At 43.6% G+C, this 23,106-nt stretch overlaps 1 protein-coding gene across 2 annotated transcripts in view; it reads left to right on the top strand.

The window, feature by feature from the left end:
• Positions 1-22,726, top strand: part of LOC122926628 (ecto-ADP-ribosyltransferase 5-like) — a 44,785-nt gene extending 22,059 nt beyond the window's left edge. Inside the window, exons 3-6 of one of the 2 annotated variants that reach the window (XM_044278063.1) lie at positions 7,670-8,354; positions 18,293-18,352; positions 20,556-20,588; positions 22,465-22,726. In XM_044278063.1, coding sequence (XP_044133998.1) covers positions 7,670-8,354; positions 18,293-18,352; positions 20,556-20,588; positions 22,465-22,547 — 861 coding nt within the window. In that variant the 3' untranslated portion in view covers positions 22,548-22,726. The remainder of the gene's footprint in view (positions 1-7,669; positions 8,355-18,292; positions 18,353-20,555; positions 20,589-22,464) is intronic. The other variant, XM_044278071.1, reaches the window with a different exon arrangement.
• Positions 22,727-23,106: the final 380 nt, after the last annotated feature.

The following is a 23,106-nucleotide window of genomic DNA, read 5'->3' as shown; positions in this document are numbered from 1 at the left end:
AATCTATCTACTAACATGTGAGTCACAGGGGGAGTCGCAGAGAGCAACAAGGAGAAAGCAAAGCTGTTAAATATTTTTTTCTCCAATGTATTCACTGAGGAAAATAAACTGTCAGATGACATGCAGAATGTAAAAATAAATTCCCCATTAAAAGTGTCCTGTCTCACCCAGGAAGAAGTACAGCGGCGTCTTAAAAAGATTAAAATAGACAAATCGCCAGGACCAGATGGCATACACCCGCGTATCCTAAGGGAATTAAGTAATGTCATAGCCAGACCCTTATTTCTGATATTTGCAGACTCTATACTGACAGGGAATGTCCCACAGGATTGGCGCATAGCAAATGTGGTGCCAATATTCAAAAAGGGTCCAAAAATAGAGCCTGGAAACTATAGGCCGGTAAGTTTAACATCTGTTGTGGGTAAACTGTTTGAAGGTTTTCTGAGAGCTGCTATGAAAGAGCGTCTCAACGGAAATAAGCAAATAACACCATATCAGCCATGGCTTCATGAGGGATCGGTCATGTCAAACTAATTTATTCAGTTTCTATGAGGAGGTAAGTTCTAGACTTGACAGCAGCGAATCAGTGGATGTCGTGTATCTGGACTTCTCCAAAGCATCTGACACTGAACCACATAAAAGGTTAGTATATAAAATGAGAATGCTCGGACTGGGAGAAAACGTCTGTAAGTGGGTAAGTAACTGGCTGAGGGATAGAAAACAGAGGGTGGTTATTAACGGTACACACTCAGATTGGGTCACTGTCACTAGTGGAGTACCTCAGGGGTCAGTACTGGAGGGGTCAATGTCACTAGTGGGGTACCTCAGGGGGTCAGTATTGGGCCCTATTCTCTTCAATATATTTATTAATGAGAAGGCTTGCATAGTAAAATATCAATTTTCGCAGATGACACTAAACTGTGTAAAGTAATTAACACTGAAGAGGACAGTATACTATATATATACTACAGAGGACAGAATACTGTATATATACTACAGAGGACCATATACTGTATATATACTACAGAGGACAGTATGCTGTATATATACTACAGAGGACAGTACACTACTACAGAGGGATCTGGATAGACTGGAGGCTTGGGCAGATAAGTGGCAGATGAGGTTTAACACTGACAAATGTAAAGTTATGCACATGGGAAGGAATAATGCAAGTCACCCGTACTTACTAAATGGTAAAACACTGGGTAACACTGACATGGAAAAGGATCTAGGAATTTTAATAAACAGCAAACTAAGCTGCAAAAACCAGTGTCAGGCAGCTGCTGCCAAGGCCAATAAGATAATGGGTTGCATCAAAAGGGGCATAGATGCCCGTGATGAGAACATAGTCCTACCACTTTACAAATCATTAGTCAGACCACACATAGAGTAATGTGTACAGTTCTGGGCTCCTGTGAACAAGGCAGACATAGCAGAGCTGGAGAGGGTCCAGAGGAGGGCAACTAAAGTAATAACTGGAATGGGGCAACTACAGTACCCTGAAAGATTATCAAAATTAGGGTTATTCACTTTAGAAAAAAGACGCCTGAGGGGAGATCTAATTACTATGTATAAATATATCAGAGGTCAGTACAGAGATCTCTCCCATCATCTATTTATCCCCAGGACTGTGACTGTGACGAGGGGACATCCTCTGCGTCTGGAGGAAAGAAGGTTTGTACACAAACATAGAAGAAGATTCTTTACTGTAAGAGCAGTGAGACTATGGACTCTTTACTGTAAGAGCAGTGAGACTATGGACTCTATACTGTAAGAGCAGAGAGACTATGGACTCTATACTGTAAGAGCAGTGAGACTATGGACTCTACTGTAAGAGCAGTGAGACTATGGACTCTATACTGTAAGTGCAGTGAGACTATGGACTCTTTACTGTAAGAGCAGTGAGACTATGGACTCTATACTGTAAGAGCAGTGAGACTATGGACTCTTTACGGTAAGAGCAGTGAGACTATGGACTCTTTACTGTAAGAGCAGTGAGACTATGGACTCTATACTGTAAGAGCAGTGAGACTATGGACTCTTTACTGTAAGAGCAGTGAGACTATGGACTCTTTACTGTAAGAGCAGTGAGACTATGGACTCTTTATGGTAAGAGCAGTGAGACTATGGACTCTATACTGTAAGAGCAGTGAGACTATGGACTCTTTACTGTAAGAGCAGTGAGACTATGGACTCTTTACTGTAAGAGCAGTGAGACTATGGACTCTATACTGTAAGAGCAGTGAGACTATGGACTCTTTACTGTAAGAGCAGTGAGACTATGGACTCTCTACTGTAAGAGCAGTGAGACTATGGACTCTTTACTGTAAGAGCAGTGAGACTATGGACTCTATACTGTAAGTGCAGTGAGACTATGGACTCTGTACTGTAAGAGCAGTGAGACTATGGACTCTTTACTGTAAGAGCAGTGAGACTATGGACTCTTTATGGTAAGAGCAGTGAGACTATGGACTCTATACTGTAAGAGCAGTGAGACTATGGACTCTTTACTGTAAGAGCAGTGAGACTATGGACTCTTTACTGTAAGAGCAGTGAGACTATGGACTCTATACTGTAAGAGCAGTGAGACTATGGACTCTTTACTGTAAGAGCAGTGAGACTATGGACTCTTTACTGTAAGAGCAGTGAGACTATGGACTCTTTACTGTAAGAGCAGTGAGACTATGGACTCTTTACTGTAAGAACAGTGAGACTATGGACTCTTTACTGTAAGAGCGGTGAGACTATGGACTCTTTACTGTAAGAGCAGTGTGACTATGGACTCTATACTGTAAGAGCACTGAGACTATGGACTCTTTACTGTAAGAGCAGTGAGACTATGGACTCTTTACTGTAAGAGCAGTGAGACTATGGATTCTTTACGGTAAGAGCAGTGAGACTATGGAGCTTTCTGCCTGAGGAGGTGGTGATGGTGAGTACAATAAAGGAGTTCAGGAGGGGCCTGGATGTATTTCTGGAGCATAATAATATTACAGGCTATAGCTACTGGAAAGGGGTCGCTGATCCAGGGAGTTATTCTGATGCCTGATTGGAGTCGGGAAGGAATTTTTTATTTCCCTAAAGTGAGGAAAATTGGCTTCTACCTCACAGGTTTTTTTTGCCTTCCTCTGGATCAACTTGCAGGATGACAGGCCGAACCGGGTGGACAAATGTCTTTTTTCGGCCTTATGTGCTATGTTACTATGTTACTATGTGCGGACAAAATGTATCCTCGTTAGAAGGGGCCTCTCTCTAATGTGTGTACTGCTCCTCTACATCGATTGTTACATCAGTTTCATTAACATCTCGTTTTTTCTAGTGCTCTATTTCTATTACTTATTCTCCCTGTTCATACCCCCTGAGCAGGCCCGTCGCTAACAGACAGGCAAAACAAGCAATTGCTTGGGGCCCCGAGCTGGGCCGGGGCCCCAGATAGGGTTGCCAACCGTCCAGGATTGACCCGGACAGTCCGGGTTTGTAATCCTGTGCCCGGGTACAAGCCTTTCTTAGACCTGGGCACAGGATTATTCTATTCTATTCATTGAAACTGCAGACAGTCAGTGTGGAGTCCGTCCGATCGCATATTTAAGCTGCTGCCTGAGTGCACTGCACTGTCACTTCACTAGTGACTCACTCACTGCGGCGGCGGCCGGGTAATAATCAGCTGAGCAGAGCGCTCCCTCCCCTCCTCCTCTATACGCTCCTCTCCAGTCTACAATCACTACAGTGATGCGGCTGCCAGGGAGGCAGCGCAGCCGCAGCGGCTCACTCACTGTTTAGTAGTCTCCAGTCCAGTCTCCTCGCTCCTCCCCTGCCTCCCAGTCCCTCCCTCCTTCTCTCTGATAAGGAACTAAGTCAAGTCCACAGGAAGTGACATCAGAGAGAGGGGCAGGGAGGGAGATTTGAAATCATTCTTCCAGCAGCTCCAGGCTCCAGCAGCCTGCCCATGCCCAGCCCAGACTGTGCCCACTGTGCCCTGCTAGTTTTTCAACCTGACCAAGACTGAGTCTGACTGTGACACCAGATAATCACTTACTTTACTTCTAAAAAGGTATAAATATAAAACATTTGAAGCAGTGTTTGTAACAGTGTTTAAACAGCCTCAGGTTTCTGAATGTGTCAATCAGAAAAAACGTTACGTTATGTAGCTGACTGACATTAGCGATGTGCTGAATATCAGCAGTACATAGCAGTGTGTTTTAACTCCCTGCCTGCCGCTGTTCTCTTAAAATAAAGACTTATAATATGCTAATGAGCCTCTAGGTACTATGAGGGCGTTGCTGCAGCACCTAGAGGCTCCGTCCATTCACCTTTTGGCAGTGGCACGCCCATGTTTATTTGATTGACGTCCGAGTTCTCCTCTTCGTCCCGTAAATTCCGCGGTTGCGTCGAATACTAAACAGTACGGCGCAGGCGTGGGATCAGGGGCGTAACGATTGCGGTGCAACAGCGATCAGGGGTGGAGGTGGGACATGGGCGTGGTTGGAGGCGGGACATGGGCGTGGCTGGAGGTGGGCCATGGGTGGGGCCACTTGTCTTCCCCCAGCTTGCAAGCCCATTGGACGAGGCGCTGCTACTGGGGACATGATGTCACCTGCCCGGCCCTTCTCAATAAATTGTCTTGTATTAATGGGTTCTAGTGGGATCAGGTCTGCACTGCAGGTAGGTGGCCCTGCGTGTGCAGGGGCAACAGAGCCCGGAGGGAACGGTAGGTGAAGGGATGAGGGACTGACCGGGGCACGGACAGGAGCGCTGTGTTTACAGTTACAACAGGCGTATTGTGACGTCACCTGATTGACAGGTCGCCCTGCCAGAGGGAAAAGTCGCTAGCGGCTGTCAGCGGGAGGGGGCCTCCATGTCTAGTTTGCTTGGGGCCCCCAAATTCCTTCAAACGGCCCTGCCCCTGAGGAACCCATTTTTCGGGGAAACACCTCGGGATGTGGGATATTGATATCACAGGATTTCATGTTTTTGTTTTTTAGGGCGGTTCTAGGTGAGGCATGAGGACAGGGAGCCCCTAGGGTGCTATGGGGTAGTTTTTCCCTCTCTATTTCCCTCCTCCTTCCCACACGTGAATTTGCTAGTGTTCTATTTACGCCATTTGTCTGTGTCTTTTATGTGTGTTTTCTTTCGGTCATGGTATCTATTCTTCTTGTTGACCTATATTTTGAGTATCATTATTTATGAACATTTTTAAAGTATTTAAATAAAGGAGTATATTTTAGGGTTCATGACCATTATGAAATAATTTATAGATTCTTCGAATTACTTATGATAGGTATCAACTAACATCCCTTTATATATTCGGCAGTTTTTGTTAATAACAATATTACTACTGGTATTACTTCTAATAAAAATTTCTAATACTACTACTATTACTACCCCTACTACTGTTAATACTACTACTATTGTTACTACCAGTAATAATAATATTACTACTAGTTTTATAACTATCACCACTCTATTATTGCTACTTATAACAATACTACTACTGCTATTTCTGCTACCACTACTAGTACAATACTACTTCTTATACTAGTACTCCACCATTACTCCTTCTATGACACTACTGCAACTACTACAAAACAAAAAAAACACAACTATAATAATAATAATAATAACAGTAACAACAATTAGTGATGAGAGAAGTTTTAAAAAATCTGATTCGGCTGAATTGTCGAACTTTGACAAGAAATTTGGATTTGTTACAAGGTGCGTTGTCACAAATCACATTCCATTGTTTGTATCGGGTGCAATGACGGGGAACGGCGAACACGCCACCCCTACTTTAAAATCAGCGCTGACTGTGGCATCTGAGAGTCACATTGAGGCCTTTCAGGGGATAATAAGGGGTTAAAAAAATGTCCATTTCATCGTGGAGAGGCCGCCAAGTCCATCTTGATTGAAGAAAACCCCCCAAATCTTGCGTGCGCTGATGTGATAACGACGTCACTGTGCCCGGCCATCATGCTGACTAGTGATGAGCGGCAGGGGCAATATTCGAATTCGCGATATTTCGCGAATATTTGGGCGAATATTCGCCATATATTCGAGAATTCGCGAATTCATGATCTCCAGGCATTATTTTCTTGATTGCGAAAATTCACATAAAATTCGCATACAATTTTCGCATAAAAATTCGCATGAACTGGTATTTTCACAAAAATCGAATATTCGCAATTACGAATATATTTTGCGATATTCAAAATATTCGCGAATTCTCGAAGTGCCGATATTCGCAATTAAAATTTGCAATTCGAATATTCGTGATCAACACTAATGCTGACGTGGTGACGTCACACATCGCGATATTTGGCAGGTTTTCTTCAATCAAGATGGCCGCTATCAAATGGATGAGGTACGTGTTTTTTTTTACCACCATTTCAGGAAAAATGTATTCATTATCTCGATGCGTCAAGAAATTTGGATTTGTGGAGAATCAAATATTTCCTGAAATTCGGATCAAGTTCGTCTCCATTTTCTTTTGATTCGCTCAACACTAACAATATTGCTATTATTGCTACTATTATTATTAGTTAGTATTGAAAAATTTGATTCGGCTGCTTCACCGAATTTTGCAAAAAACTTTGCTTTGTGACGAATTACTTCACCACAAAGCGCATTTCTTTGTAAATAATGGGTGCAATGACAGGGGACGCGATTGCTTGCCCCCGTCATTATACCGCTCAGACGCCGTGTTCATCGCTGATCGCAGCATCTGACATTAATTTTACAATGTAACATTAAAAAAAATTATTAAAATCATACTTACCTCATCCATTTAATCGCGAAGATCCGGCCGCCACCATTGATTGAAGATCTTTTGTGCGGGCTTCTGTGCGAGATCTTCAATCAAGATGGCGACCGGCTCTTCGCTTTCAAACGGATGAGGTGAGTATGAGGTTTTTATTTATTTTTTACTGCCATTCAGGGAAAATCCATTCGCTACCACGAAGCACAAATTTTCCCTGAAATTCGGATCGAACTCCACTTTGTGTAGTTCAATTCGCTCAACTCTAGTATTATTACTGTTATTTTGTTTGTTTTATTTTATGTTATTAATATTTTACTTACTATTTTCATTATTATTATTATTATATATTTTACTACTTTTTTATTTTAATATTATTATTATTATTACAGTTATTTTGTTTGATTTGTTTCATGATTTTTTAATGTTAATGTTACTATTTTCATTATTATTATTAATATAAATACTACTTACAAAATTACTATAACTTTTATTATACATATTTTTTATTGATATATTATTATTATTACTATTATAATATTTTACTTAGAATTGTTATTATTACTATGATTATTTTTATTATTAATAGTAGAGTACAGGTCAGCGATCCGGTGACCGGGCAGGCACAGTCACTGTCTTTTCTTATGGGTTCCCATGTGCTCTGGACAACGTCCACCATGCAGTGCGGCTCCACCTGTGGCTGACCCGTGGTCTCTGGTTGGTATCAGACACTTGGGGAGTAAAAAGCCAATACTGAAGAAGTGCACCGCTCACTACTTGCGGCTTTTCGTTCTTTTTCATTTTGTGCATCACTTTTTTTCCTTTTACTTTGGTCGAGGGGTTGGGAGCACTTGTGACATCTTTGCCTTGCGTCCACACAGAACCTCAGATAATCTATCCAGACGTTCTCTCTTCCAGCTGTGTTGTATGGCGAAAGATCTGGACATGCAGCCCAATGCTTTTGATGATCAATATATCGGCTGTGAAGTGAAAATGGAGAAAGAAATGCAAAAGATTCTTGGAGAAGAAAGGAAATATAAACAGTTTGACGAAATGTGGATAGAAGCAACCAAGCATTGGAGCACACGCAATTTAAAGCTCCCTGACTCCTTCAAGCATGAGTATGGGGTAGCGGTGGTTTTATACACGATGGAAAAGCCGTACTCCATCTACAAGCAGCTGAATGGTAACGTCTCTATTGCTGGACAGTCCCGAGATCATTATATGAAGAATTTCCACTTCAAAGCTCTTCACTTCTACCTGACCCGAGCTTTGCAGGTCCTGAGGGAAGGCTGTGCCAAGCGCTTCACCACCTACAGAGGAACCGAACTGGGCAACATCAACATCGCTAAAGAGCTCCGCTTCGGCCGGTTTACATCCTCCTCTCTAGATAAGAGCGAGGCTGAAAATTTTGGCACAAATCCTTTCTTCATCATCTCGACCTGCTTTGGGGTAGACATTGACGAGTTTTCAAATTATGACGAACTAGAAGTCTTGATTCCAGTGGCAGAAACATTCAGAAACATAAAGAAAAGTGGAAGCACTTACACTGTGGAGAGCACCGGGCAGCTGTGCAGCTACTTCAACTGTGCATACTTGGGAGGTGAGTGTGATGTCATCACTAGGAGGTCACAGTTTTTTTTTTTAGCAAATGTAATGTCATCATTATGAGGTCACGGGTTCTTCTATTTGACTTTTTTTTCTTATCTAGCATGATGTCATCAGGAGCTCTGGAAGTGGAAGTGGTGGTGGGAGTAGCAGCTGCAACCGTACAGTATGGAACATGATGGTAGGCAGGCAGACTGTGTCGGTGGCATGATGGGGCCAGAGACAAACAGCCACCTTAAGCACTGGCACATCTATTCATCAGAGTAGTGTGTAAATCCTCATGGATAAAGGAATGATGTTTTGTACTCTGGTGGAGGACAAATTTGTCCATCTGGCTGGGACAACGCCACCTACCGCTCTGAAAACCCTCTCTGAGATGACTCTGGAGGCTTGATAAGACAGTACAGAGAGGGCTAACTGGACTAATTCTGGCCACTATGCCAATCTGCCTGTCCATAAGACCAGCGTCCTGGTAGAACTGAACGTGGTGTTGAGGCAGTACGTCTCTGTGTGCTGATTTGCATCAGCCTGGAGAGGCACATGAAAAAACTGCTCCACCATATTGATAATACTGAACTGGCTGCTGCTGGGACTGCAGGTTCTGCTACTTGTGGTAGAGGAGATGGCGAGAAGCGGGTAACTCTTTCGGGGGCGATACAAAACTCCTGGTCAGACATGTATGCAGCAGGCTTCTGATTGCTAAAAGCTGTGGCAAGCTGGTAATAAAGTAACATGGCCTCCATATACACAACAGGAAAACATTCCCCCATTTTGCTTTGATAACAAGGGTCTAAAACATGGCTACCCAGTAATCATCAGTTTGCTGAGGAGCCAGAGGTTCTGGTTCCCAGATCCTGTCCAACATATAGTTATCATCAAAGTCCTCACTCTCCCTGCCACTTTTATCAGACTGTGATATATCATGGTGGGCTCCTTGGCTCCCCTCCCGATTCCCTGGTCTGTATTTGCCCAGAATGCCACTGTCGCTACCACTGCCCCTCCCGCCATTACCATGGCTACAAGTACCAATACTATAACCACCAACACAGCTATGCATGGGGTCCCCAACCTCCCCCTGAACCTCCTCCTCAGGGCAGTCCAAACACTGACCGTTCTCACACAATTCGTCAACCGGGAGACTCTCTTGAGTATAGTCCATAGCACATGGGGTTTTGTTGCTTCTTTTAATAAAAAGGAGGCACCCTATATGGTAGGGGCAGTGAAGACAGAGAGGACACCACTGAAAGGCTTCTCTGGGGTTGAAAGGAGGAGGAGAAGGAGGAATGCCGGGTCCAACGCACGGTGTCAGACTCAGAGGTCACCTCTACATCATCTTGCTATGACTGAGAGGAGGAGTAAGCCATCCAATCCACAATCTCATCCACTTTGTCCTGAATAATAAGGTGGCGCTGATCAGAGTACTACTACTACTGGCTGTACAGCTGGTGCTGCTACTACCCACATTCTGACTCTTGGAGGACAAGGCCTGGGTCTTTTGCTGTCCACTCTTCCTTTGAACAGACATTTTATTATGAGGCCTACAAATAAAATGTCACAGTTTGGTACACAGATTATTAAATGGTACTAGCAAAATTGCAAGTGTTTTTTCTTTAATTAAACACACTGCAGACTGGTATTGACAATTTACAAATTTACAATGATCTATTAATGCAATACAAAGTGTTGAATGAAACTGGTATATTGATGCACTGAAATGTCCAATTATAAAGGATAACAAAATATTGAAACAGTTTTTTTAAATAACTAACTGGGGAAATTAAATGTGCCCTGCTACGAACATACCGGTAAAATGCGATAAGCTGCTTAAGTGTACACATTAGCAAAATAGCAGTTGTTTTTTCAGTAATTAAAAGAAGGGCAATAATATGTCCCTATCTACAAACACACAGGAATTGACACACTAAAATGCACTGAAGGGCCTAGTTATAAAAGGTAGCAAAATTGAAACTTGTTTTTAGAAAAAAAAGGGGGGGGGGGCAATTGTGCAGTGTTTGAAGCAGAATGTAGGCTGCTGGTGCTAGAGGTGCTGGCAGTAAGCCTATAAAACACTTAGAAACTGTTGAGTAAATGTTCATTTACAGAAACAATGAAGTTGTTTCAGGATTTAGTTGATTGCAGAATTTGCAGTGCAACATGAACTTTTCCCTTGTCAGCAGCTGTATGAAAACCATATGAAACACACATAGACCTCTGAGTGGACACCGTGTGCTCTCCCTGATAAAACCCTGACTTCCCTAGCTATTTATTGTGTAGCTCCCACACCTACATTTCTGGCTTGTGTCTGTTGTTACTTTTTGGTAGACACGGCTACAGCACATGCTCTCAGACAGCAAACTGTGCTCAGAATGGGGTCTCTGGCTTCTGAGCACAAGAACCTTCCCCCTGATTGGCTTACAGCCTGTCTGTCAGCCTGTAAGCCAATCAGGCAAACCCCCAGGGTCATGTGATCTTCCATCTTCATTTACCTTGCAGTTTTTCCCACCAATTAACACAGTATGCACACATTTTTCTGAAGGGAATTACCAAAATTTCTGATTCGTTTGGCAGCAGAACTTTGTGAATAGAGTTGGCCTTGCGGTAATTTTGCGTTGAATCGCCAAACATGCAAAAATTGGGCGATGTTTGCATGCACAATATTCTTTTGCACTGCGCCGAACTTTGACCCATGACACATCCATCAGTTGAGACAGGACAGCCAATTAAGACGTTTCAGCACATGAACACACCCCCTACCCTATCAAAGAACCCGATCTGGCAGCCATTTTACATTCAGTGTTTTGCCAGTGTAGGTAGAGGTTGCTGTGTGGAGCAGGGACAGGCTGTTAGGGACACCAAAAGCTAGCTAATAGGCTTCCACCAAATACTGACCGCTGGCTTGTCGGAACTGCTAGCCCGCCAACTACTGCCATATAAACTGGTGGACTCGGAGGCCTTTAGAAAATGTGGGTCCATTGGCACACTGCAATGGAAGGTCCCCGGAAGGAAATATTTCTCCCAAAAGGGCATCCCAGAGCTATATGGCCACATATAGCAGCAAGTAAATATATCTCTGGCACACAGTGTCGGTGCCAAGATACATCTGACCACAGACACATGGTTTAGCAAACACGGGCAGGGAAGGTACATAACTTTTACTGCCCATTGGGTGAAACTTCTGACGGCTGTCAAGCATGTAACCCGTGGCACCCGTGTGGATTTGGTGTTACCACCACGGATTGCATGCAGGACTGCCTCTTCTTCTCCTCCTCCTCCTACTCTATCCTCCATCTCTCCTCCTCCGCTGACTCCTCCTTTTCCACTGCTACTGCCTCTTCTGATGCACCCCCCAAGCTCCCCAGAACCTATTCGACGTGCCAGGTGAGACGTTGCCATCCTGTGCTGCGGCTGTTGTGCCTGGAAGCCAAGAGCCACACCGGTCCTGCGCTGCTTTCAGCTTTGCGTCCACAGGCCGATCAGTGGCCGACCCCGCTCAATTTGACAGTTGTCAAGTGGTGTGCGACAACGGTGCCAATCTGCTGAGCGCGCTGAAACAGGGCAAAATGACACACGTGCTGTGCATGGCACATGTCCTGAACTTAGCCTTGCAGCGATTTGTTGCCAAATACCCCGGGGTCCAGGATGTCTTGCGGCAGACCAGGAAAATCTCTGGCCATTTTAGAAGATCTTACACGGCAATGGTTGGCCTTGCTGACGTTTAGCAGTGACACCACCTGCCTGTCAGACGTCGGATTTGTGACTGCTCGACACGCTGTAACTCCACCTTGTATATGCTTGATAGGCTATTCCAGCAGAAACGTGCAGTTGACAACTACCTGTACGAACTCTGCGGCAGGACAGGTACTGTGGAGCTTGGTTTCTTTTCACCGCGCCAGTGGCTGCTCATGCGTGATGCATGTAGACTTCTAGCTATTTGATGAGATCACCAAACTGGTCAGTCGCAGCCAGGACGCCATTAGTGACATCGTACCTTACGCCTTCTTTCTGGAGCATGCATTGCGTCGTGTCATTGATCAAGCCGTCGAGGAGCAGGAAGATGAGGAAGTCGCAATGCTGGATGAATTCCGGGGGGGCTGCTCCATCTGAGACAAGTCAGCAGGAGTCTGAAGAGGAGTCAGAGGAGGATGGTGGCTGGGGGGAGGAGGGGGAGGAGCAATAAGAGCAGGGTTTGAGGGATACTTTAAACTTTTCGGGGATCCCTGGTGTTGTCCGTGGCTGGGGGGAGGAGACCGAGGACGACATTCTCCTGGACAATGAGCAGGAGCCAGGCCACTCCACCGTTTCCAATTTAGTGCAAATGGGGTCCTTCATGCTCCAGTGTTTGAAGAGGGCCCCCCGTATAAAAAGCATAAAGGGCAAGGAACAGTACTGGGTGGCAATGTACTTAGACCCCTGGTACAAACACAAAGTGGCGGACATATTACCAGCATCACAGAGGGCTGTCAGAATGCAGAGCCTGCACCCCACCCATACCCTGTGCTTAATAAAGGATATTTTGACCAGAAGTAACAAGTGTGACTGCCGTCAATTCCGGATACTCTACGGGTGACCCAGGCGCAGGAGGAAGCAGAGTTGGTGTCTTGAGCTTTATCCCACCCTGCCCTTCCTGGGTGAAGTGAGTGCCTTTTAATAATGTTTTTATGCCTATGTTTTATTCAACGTTCATAGGACACAACTACATCCCACTATTATCAATTGATAACTGGAAAGCCGCCCTCCGGGTCCAGCCTCAGGGATTGCCTAGACTGACAGGTGTCCTACTACATCGGGTTAACCCCTTAAGGACCGACCAATGGACATATTTGTCCCATGTTTTTAATTGCCTGCATCATCTGAGCGCACTCGCCTAGCTCACGACTACCTCACATTTCTAAAAATGAATAATGCATGGATCTTGGAAGAATTAAAAAAATTTGATGACTACGTGTAACTGAATTTCCTCATGCCAGCGCACAAATATCCTCCACCACCTGGACTAAAGAATGGTCCTTGTCTTATGTATATACAGCTTCATAAAAGGCCTTTTTTGTCAAGTGAATGCATAATGTTTGGGGCCTGTACTGGCCTACAGTAAAATTTGTATCCAGTGACTACCTAATGTACCTCCAGCCAAATAATCACTTGTTCTTTTCCCGATGCCTCCACAACGGCACTCCAGGAGGATGTCCCCGCCTCCCCAGGACAGGAAACAATGTAGAGTCATGTTAAATAGGCCCCCTTCCTCTACCTACTCCAGTTTGTTGTTTCCTGTCCTCAGGATCGCATGGAAGCTGCTCCTGAGGCTTCAGGGGTTGAAAGGATGTCGCACGGCCTATTGATTGCCCCATTCCGGGAGGGCCGTGCAGAGGATGGGTACCTTGGAACTAACCTCTATCCTGTACCTTTGGCATAAGTCTTTCCATGAAGCCAGCCCTGGGATTCCGTTCCCCCGCCTTCATTATCGCGGGGAACGAGAGATCGCGCGTGTAACGGCATACAATGGAATGCTCCAAACTCCGAACGGAACCTCACTAATAGCTGCTATCAGACGAATAGGAAACGCACCCAAGCGGCTTACACTCCTAGCAATCAGTCTTTAACAGCATACCGTGAATCCCCCAAGAACGAGACCAAGCTCTGTGTGGAGGGTAAAGCAGTGGACCGCCAGAGCTGTGGGTTTATTGTTCTTATACACATTAGTATAAACACATACAATACAGTAAAACACTCCCATACAAAATCCTCCCCTCTGCCTGTGATACAATTACCTTACACAATGGGTTGATGTAATTATCACAGGCAGGAGAATACACAGTTTTACACAATGATTTATGTCTTGGAGACAACCGAGGAGTAATTCAATTATCTCTCAGGACAAAGGGAAATCGCCCTTATACACGTGGGGACAATAGGACAGAAATCACCATTCAAATATACAATGTCACAACCATTACAGTAAACATAGACATTTAACATATCCCCAGATAGCTTGGATCTGAGCGCACATTATTACTGAATGGCGCTCAGATCACATACATACAGTTCAATTGCCATGGAGACAAATTCTTTCACATAGTCTTTTGCAGGGGAAAATCAAGTGTTTCAACATGGGGCCATTGTCTAAAGGAAGCAGGCAGGCAACCAGGCTTCTCCAATGTGGTGAGATTGGCCTCATCACAGCGCGCATGCGCATACAGGCCGGAACTCTCTGGGCAGAGAGCTCCGCTTGCCAGGCCTCTGAGCGTCACTTCCGGCAGCGGATGACGTCAGAGGACTGGCGGATATTATGGTTGCCGGGCGCAAGGAGCGCTGCGCTGTGCAGCTTCAGTGGATGCCCCAGAGATATCCCGCAAGCCGCCTAGAGCCCAGTAAGCCTCCTTTCATTTATGCATATTGTATTCTGCAGGGGGGGCACAAGTTAGATACCCCCACTGGTGTGGTGCTGGTTTTCAGGAGAACCATTTCTTAGGGCAGGGAAACCAGCACCATAAAATCCACTGATGGATCTTCGGGACGGAAGAAGTGTGTGAAATGCAGAAAATCCCTGCCGTCCAAAACTAGTATAACTAGTATTATGTTCCAGATGTATGGACAAAGTAGTGACTGAAGAGTCACCCTTCTTCCTAGAATCTATAATAAGTATGATAAAGGAAGAAGTTAAAACAGCAATTAATACAAGATTACCGCCGTGTTCTCCTCAGCCCTCTACCTCGCAAAGATCTCAGATGTCGGATCTTCAGATGGAACCTGACTCTGATAAGGGAGAAATAATATCAGACTGAGGTTCTGAATCCTCTGAAGATGAATTGATGGAAACCCTTCTGTACCCCAGAGGATACAGAAAGGTTATTAAAAACCATAAGAGCTACGATGAAGATTGAGGAAGTTAAATAGCCTCAGTCTATTCAGGACAGAATGTTCCATGCACTAGGAGAAAAGAAAAGGAAAGTCTTCCCTGTCTATAATAAATAATAATATAAAGATGTTAATTACTAAAGAATGGAGAGATCCGGAAAAGAAGAATGTAGTTCCGAATTCTTTTAAATGAAAATATCCCTTCGCTGATGAAGAATCAGCCTTATGGGATAAGACTCCTAAAATGTATTCCCTTGTCGCACACATGTCGAAAAAGACTTCCCTTCCTTTTGAGGATATGGGCCTGTTGAAAGATGTGAGGGCCTTCTTAAACGTGCATGGGAGATGAACACAGCCACGCTAAGATCCAGTATAGCTGCCACTTGTACCTCTAGATTTTTATCCGTCTGGTTATCGCCACTAGAAGAGCACCTGGCAGCATGGACCCCAAGAGAAGACATCCTAGCTTCGGTTCCCATTTTAAAGCAAGCTGCAAATTTCCTATCTGATGCCTTGGCAGACCTAGTTAGACTCTCGGCCAGATTCTCGGCCCTCTCGAATGGCACACAAAGAGCTATATGGCTCAGATTAATAGTCTGGAGATGCCAGTTCCAAGAGTTGTCTATGCTCCATTCCATGTGAGGTTCAGTCCTTGAAGATATATTGGACAAGGCATAAGATAGGAAGAAAGGATTCCCCTCTGATTCAAGATTCTATCAACAGCGCTGTTCGTTTCGAAATCAAAGGAAGGCTAGATCAGATCATAAAAGAAAGGAGAGCTCAGGAAGATATCAACCCTCTAGAGGAAGAGGGAAGGTATTCTTATTTAACCCCAAATCCACTACAAAACCTGCCCAATGATGCAAGGCTTCAGGTAGGAGGCAAGCTAAAGATGTTTTCCTCAGCCTGGGAAAAGATTTCAACCTTGCTATGGGTAAGAAATACTATAAGTATGGAGTACAAGCTCGAATTCGACACACCTCCACCGGATTACTTCACTTTCAACAGACCATTACGCCAAATAGAAAAACAGCAGGCCCTAGAATCAGAGATAGTCTCTTTTGCAAAAAGGCATCATCGTCCCAGTTCCAAAAGATCAGGAGGGAAGGGGGTTTTATTTGCCCATCTTTCTAATAAAGAAACCAAACAAGACTTTCAGAGTAATAATCAATCTGAAGAAACTAAACAGATACATGACCTACAAGAAATTCAGAATAGAAACAATCAGATCTACAGTAAACCTCCGGTCTCGTGATTGTTACATGGTAACAATGGATCTATCAGACACGTACTACCATGTTCCAATGCACAGAGGATATCAAAAATTTCTCAGAATCACAATATTTTTAAAAAGGTCAAAAATGTCACTTTCAGCTCCAGGCACTACCTTTCGGGCTGTCGTCAGCCCCCAGAATATGTTTAAAAATTATAGCGGAAGTAACCGGGTTTTTGCCTCTCCAGGGGATAGTAATTGTCCCATATTTGGACGATCTATTGATAGCAGCCCCAATCCTTCAAGATCTTCAGAGACATCTAAATATTGTCTAGGAGAAAATGGTGGAACTAGTCTGGTCAATAAATATACCGAAATCAGATCTAGTCCCCAGCCAACAAAAGACATTTTTACGGATGCTACTAGACTCCCACAAGCTTATGTCTTTTCTCCCTTGGGAGAAACAGATTTCCTTGTGTCAAAGGATATCGCTATTCTGCGAGTCCAGAAGAGTGACGATAAGGGACATCATGATGCTATTGGGTCATCTAACATCCACAATTCTTGCAGTCAGATGGGCCCAACACCACACAAGGATCCTACAAAGTTTTCTCTTAGAGTCCTGGAGTAAAGATTCCATTAAAGGTAAACTTTATCTCTTCTGGTGAAAAATAAGAAAGAATCTTCAAAGAGAAGTCTTTTGAAGACCAACATATCAGGTTGTCATAACAACCGACGCCAGCAGGCGAGGATGGGGAGGCCACACAGAAGGTCAAGTGGTGCAGGGCACTTGGAGTCCAGAGATGGCCTTAACCTCTTCGGTTTTCAAAGTACTTCTGTCTCTACATCCATTGATAAGGTCCCACCATATAAAAATACTGTCCGACAATGCCACCACAGTGGCCTACCTAAACCGGCAGGGAGGGAAAAAGAGCAAAAGACTTTAGGATCTGGCAGGGAAGATATTTTGTTGGGCAGAAAAACAATTCAAAACATTAGTAGCCATCCATCTAAAGGGCGAAGAGAACATACTGTAGTAGCAGATTATCTCAGCAGAGAGAATTTAAGAGCAGGAGAGTGGTCTTTAGACCCCAATATGTTCAAAGAAAATTTTGCTGGGGATTTTGCTGGGGGTTAGCAACGGATCATATGCAGAGGAATTTCTCCCCCGCATTTTCTCCCATTTAGGCCACTTTATTTCAGTGATTTTCTGTCCAGTAAATGCATAATTTTTGGGGCCTGTACTCCACTGCCCTACAGTAAAATTGTTATCCAATGACTGTCTAATATCCCTCCAACCACATAATCACTTGTTCTTTTCTTTCAGGTGAATGCCTAATGTTTGGGGCCTGTACTCCCGTGGCCTAAAATAAAAAATTTCTAGGCTCCAGCAGGGAACATTTTTGAGAGTTTCCCTTTAAGACACATAAAAATGGCCCCTGATTAAAATACATTTTTTTTGTGGGAATTTTTGTCATTGATCCCCCTCTGGTATGTCACTGTCCATGTTGTGGGACTATTTGTGTACTTCGAGTAAGTGTTAGCTGGATGAAAATATGACCTGAAGGTTTTTCAGGTTCACCTGCCAATAAAGTGAATGGGGCCCGCTGCCAACGCACGGTTCGCGAACATTTGATTGCGAACGCTCGTCCGCGAAACGTCCCGGCCAATGTTCGTCCATCACTATTTGCGACTATAACGAATGTGATTTGTTTAGAATTGATTTGCTCATTTCTGGTGATGATTTATATTATTTTGCTGGATTAAAATGTTTTTTTTTAGTTTGTATTTTTATAGTTTTTTTATGAATATGTTTTTTCTTTATTTCACATTCTCTCTGGATAATTGCCAATGATCTCTAATTATAGGAGAAAAGTGTCGTAACACCATGTGCCATTCTGATCTCAAATTGTCATCAATAGGGAGAGGTGAGACATCTGTTATTATTATGACATTACTCAAGGATTTTGTTTTGTGGAGAAAAAATTCCTTCCTGATAAATTATTGACCCGGGACATGATGCAGAGACTGCACAAGTGAAAATCTATGAGGAACTTGGTCAGTCGCTGACTTTAAAGGGTAACTGTCATGTTTTCATAAAAAAAAAATCAATTTTAGCATATGTTACTGCTGCAGCAGCATTATGCATTTAGCAATCTTTAGTTTCTTCACATACCACAATTTTCCTTGCGTTTCTCCCTTAGTTATGGCTGTTTAACCATTTACAATATGAGAACCTTCTCAAGATGGCTCCTGTGCTAGTTCTCTGAGGCCAAAACTGCTTTCCCTCACTTCCCATACATACTTGCTGTATCCAGCAGCTTCCTGCCAATCAGATTGGATTACCGAGAGACACGCCTCCTTACTCTGAAGCCTAATGCAGGCATGCAGTGTGAAGGACCGCCCTTCTGTCTTCTGCTTATACTAAAAGGAAGACAGACAAGCCCTAGCAACGGTCTTGTAAGGGAGCAGCGGAAAGGGACAGAGGACATTAATGAAAGCTGTTATTATAAGGTAAATTACAGATCTTTTGACAATCATTGACAGACTAACTCAGGTATAAATGCCTAGCTTTAATAAACTAGCAAATAAAAAATAAAATTGATAGTTACTCTTTAAGTGTGGCAAAATGGGAGATCTAAAGAGAAAGTCACTAAACAGGAAATGAATGACAAATTGGCAAAATGACCACCACGGTGCATGGGCACAGAATTCAGTGATTGTTTGCCATTCATCACCTGTTTTCCAATCATCAGGTCCTCAAATGCCTATTTGCATGTTCTGGTGGCTTAAGCTCACAGAGAGTTGATAGTAACCAATGATCCAGCATCTCCAGTTTTGGCCAACCCTTGTGGGCTTTTCAAAGCTAAACTGGTCCTAACAAGGTTGGCTATTTTATATCTAAAGCATACCTGTACCTCACATGTTTGGAAGGTCAAAGAGGAACACATGCTTTATTGTATGAAAGCTCAATATTCCTGCGTATTTATACTTCGATGGTTTCTTTTACACAATGCGATATATAAAATGCAAATTGCATCAAATAATGAAATAATATACAAGCTATGTGCAATATACAGAGAGGAACCAGACACTTTCTGGATCAATATTGTAAATGTAATAATGCAAGTCTAGACCTCAGATCAAAAAGAGCGACATTTAAGGAGCAAAGTGGGGCAGAGGGACTTGGGTCAAAAGTGGGGCTGTCCCTCCAAAAGAGGAACACTTGGGAAGTCTGCTAAGGGCATTGTCATTGTGCTTGTATATCTAGAAGATCTGTTGGTCAAGCAGGGGTTTACTAGGCTCCTATGAAGACAGAAGAGTAGTAAACTTTTTACACTCTCTAGGATAGATTTTTGAACATTGTGAAGGCCTAATTTCTGAAACCTGATTGTGTAGTAGACTCTAAGGATTTAATTCCCAGTCTAACTCTTGAAAGAGTGGATTCTCTGACTTCTTGGATATAAGCTCTGTTGGCACCCAGACACGTTTGTACTGTATGTAAAGGGTTATGTGAGTCCTTTCCCCAGTGCTGGTGGAGATAGACAAGTCCCATGTGGCCAAACAGTATCCTAGGACTCTGGTCCTGGAAAAGTCCTGGAGGGAAAGCAGAAAATGTACAGAATCCAGGAGAAAACCCTCCAAGCCCACCATAGTGGGTAAGGGACATTATTAGCACATGCTGCAGCAAAAGTAAAACTGACCCAGAAGGAGTTCAAGCTTGTAAAAAATATTTTGTGAGCAGACTGGTCTCAGAATGGTCTGGATGTTCAATGTTAATCTTCAGCACTTCCCACAAGTAAGGGATCATGCTACATTCTTATATGTGCTCCGACAAGACCTTCAGGAAAACTATCATTTACTTACACGATTCCTGTTTCCTGTAGTCCAGACAGCAGCACATAGCTTCCTTTCATTTTATCTTGTGAGAGGTGACTATGACTTTAGGCTCTTGACATGTGGAAGGAGATTAAATTCCCACGTGTATGTGTGAGGAATTACATAAGTAAATTCTAACTTGACATAAAAGCAGAAAATCTCCTTGACCCTGACCGATCCTCGTTCTGCTGATTTTCATTGATTTGATTTTCTTTTATTCTGTAAATTCACAACATGTTTTTGTTCTTTTAGAAGAGAGAATTGAAAATTTTCATTGCAGTTCAGGTAAGAGATACAAATGTGACGCGATGCAGTTCAGTAAATATCTGAAGTGCACATTTTTGGTTTTATCGTGCTCCATTCTCCTCCCCTTACAGCGTGCAGCAGAATCCTCACAATTACCTTGTGCTCCTACTATTATCTCCAAGCAGACCACTGCAGAGAGGAGCGGGGTCAGCCATATTGCTGCACCGGGGCCCTAAGATAAAGCCTAACTCTGCCCACTGGAGGTTTACAAAAGTGCCCCACATTGCCCCATTCAGCCAATCACAGAGACAGTATGAGCGGCTGAGCAGTGACCCACTGGGTCACATTAATAAAAGCTACTATTCATCTTACACAACCAGCCTGAAAAGAGCTATACAACGTGACACAATGTGAAAAAGTGAGAATAGTGATCAAAGTATATAGCATAGTGTGGAATGGAAAAAAAAAATATGTTAAAAACAAAAAAAAATAAAAAAATCTCAAGTAAAAATGAAAAATGTGAAATACAAAAAAGTGAAAAAGTGAAAATTGAAAAAAAAAATATAAAAAAGACTAGAACCTTTCAGGGGGTGGACCCAGGGTCCATCTCCCCAGAACCCAAAACCCACGTTTTAACCCTTAAAGGGGCTTTCAGAGACTTTAATACTTAAACCTATCCTTATGTAATCAGTGGGGGTCTGACACCCAGGATTCTTGCCGATCAGCTGTTGAGAAGGCAGTGGCGCTCTCAGTAGCGCCGTGACCTTATCTCAGCCTTTCTTACGCCAGTGATGCCACGTTCATCGTCACATGGCCTAGGCGCAGCTCCACCCTATTGAAGGGAATGGGAATGAACTGCAATACCAAGCCCAGCCACTATACAATGTACTCCTTCTCAAACAGCTGATCGGTCCCACCAATCATATACTGATGACCTACCCAGAGGATATTATGCGGGGGGAGGGAGGGTAACTGAAAATGTGTTTAGGACAGATTGTCTAGAAGAATGGCCAAAAAATACCAGTGTCTGGATGTACTAACCTAACTGTGAGATAAGTATTAAGGGGCTAGTGCCAATGCACAATAAAACTCTCGTGTTTTTTTTTTGTCTTAATTATTGTACAGTGGGTGGGGTTTGGGGTGGTCCCAAAGCTGGATGGAAATGAGATTTCACCACGTGTTCCTGCTCTCTGGAAGGAATGGTAAGGCGTGGTGCACCAATGGGAAATAAGTCCAGATAGTCAGAGTCTGCAGTAAACCAGTATGCCTCTCTACTGGTGGAACTCAAGTGCAAAACAGTACAGGCAAGGCATAGGGCTGGCTTCTCCAGTCTCCTCCCTGGCAGAAGAAGGTTTGATGCTGAGGAAAGGTCTGAGTTAGGCTAGTTGCGCACTAACAGCAGCGATCTGGCAGCTGTTCCAGCAGGGAACAGCCCACCAGATCTGTGCACACTCTGACATTACCGGAGGTTTGTAATGCTCTGTCCGGGCCCATTCACCATAAACGGGAACTGGTGGAGATATGTCCGCATTCTGGCAAATATGCCTAACATTGGCTGGAAAAAAAATGCTGCACGCAGCAGTTTTCTCCATCTCAGCATCTTCTTCTGGTCAATCATGTAGCCTGGCACGAGACTCTTCTAAGCACTGGTCCCTAACTGCAGAACACTGGGGACTCTAGATGCGCTCCTTATATACCATTTCTAGTTGAACTAGAACCTTCTAGTGGGAGGGGTGGAGTGGAGAAACACAGACTTAACAGAAACAATGTTACAATTTTAATGCAAGTGTAAAGGATTGAATAAGCAGTATTTCCAGACATTCTTTAGACATATATATGTATGTATGTATGTCTATACATATATATGTATAGACATGTATATAATAAAGTCCTGATCTCTGTGTTGTTCCTCCAGGAACCTTCCTGTATTCTGGATCCAGCGCTCGGCTCTTCTTGGGTGGACTCATCATGAATATTGTGATCGCCTGGCTGTACTGAGGTCACCACTGACAGGAGATAATTATCCTGCATAGGGGAGTCCAGCGCTAGAGCCTATAACTGCTTTATACTCGTATATGCTCAAATATCATAAAATAATCATATATCAGTAATTGTAACACCCCAGAGTTGTGTTACTACACGCCTCTACCCCACTACTATCTCCTAAGAGTTTTATATAGTCATCTGATTTGATTTTGATTATGTGTTCCTCAAATGTGCATATAAACCTATGTTAAATGTCACTGTTCATGTAATACTGCCTGGTTACCAGTAGGTGGCAGCAACATATTGGCAGAGATAGTCTTAATGTTATGGCAGTTCAGAGTGGAACAATCCTGTTCTATTCTGCCCCACCCCCACTCCCTTTCTGTAGAGAGGTGGGCTATGCCGGCTTCCTGCATCAAGGGAGGGAAAAAACTGTTAGAACCAGATTTTAGTTTACCCTTGCATAGGAAAGACAGCAAGGACCTAGTCTCGGCTGAGACTTGGTCATATTCCCAGTCTGAGCACCTTCAGCTCAGCTGGATTAGAAAAGCAGAAAACTACCGACAAGCTC

This window comes from Bufo gargarizans, chromosome 1 (genome assembly GCF_014858855.1).
Source record: "Bufo gargarizans isolate SCDJY-AF-19 chromosome 1, ASM1485885v1, whole genome shotgun sequence".
NCBI lineage: Eukaryota > Metazoa > Chordata > Amphibia > Anura > Bufonidae > Bufo > Bufo gargarizans.
Note: the sequence above shows the minus strand (reverse complement) of the source record. Positions and strands in the feature narration are given on the sequence as shown.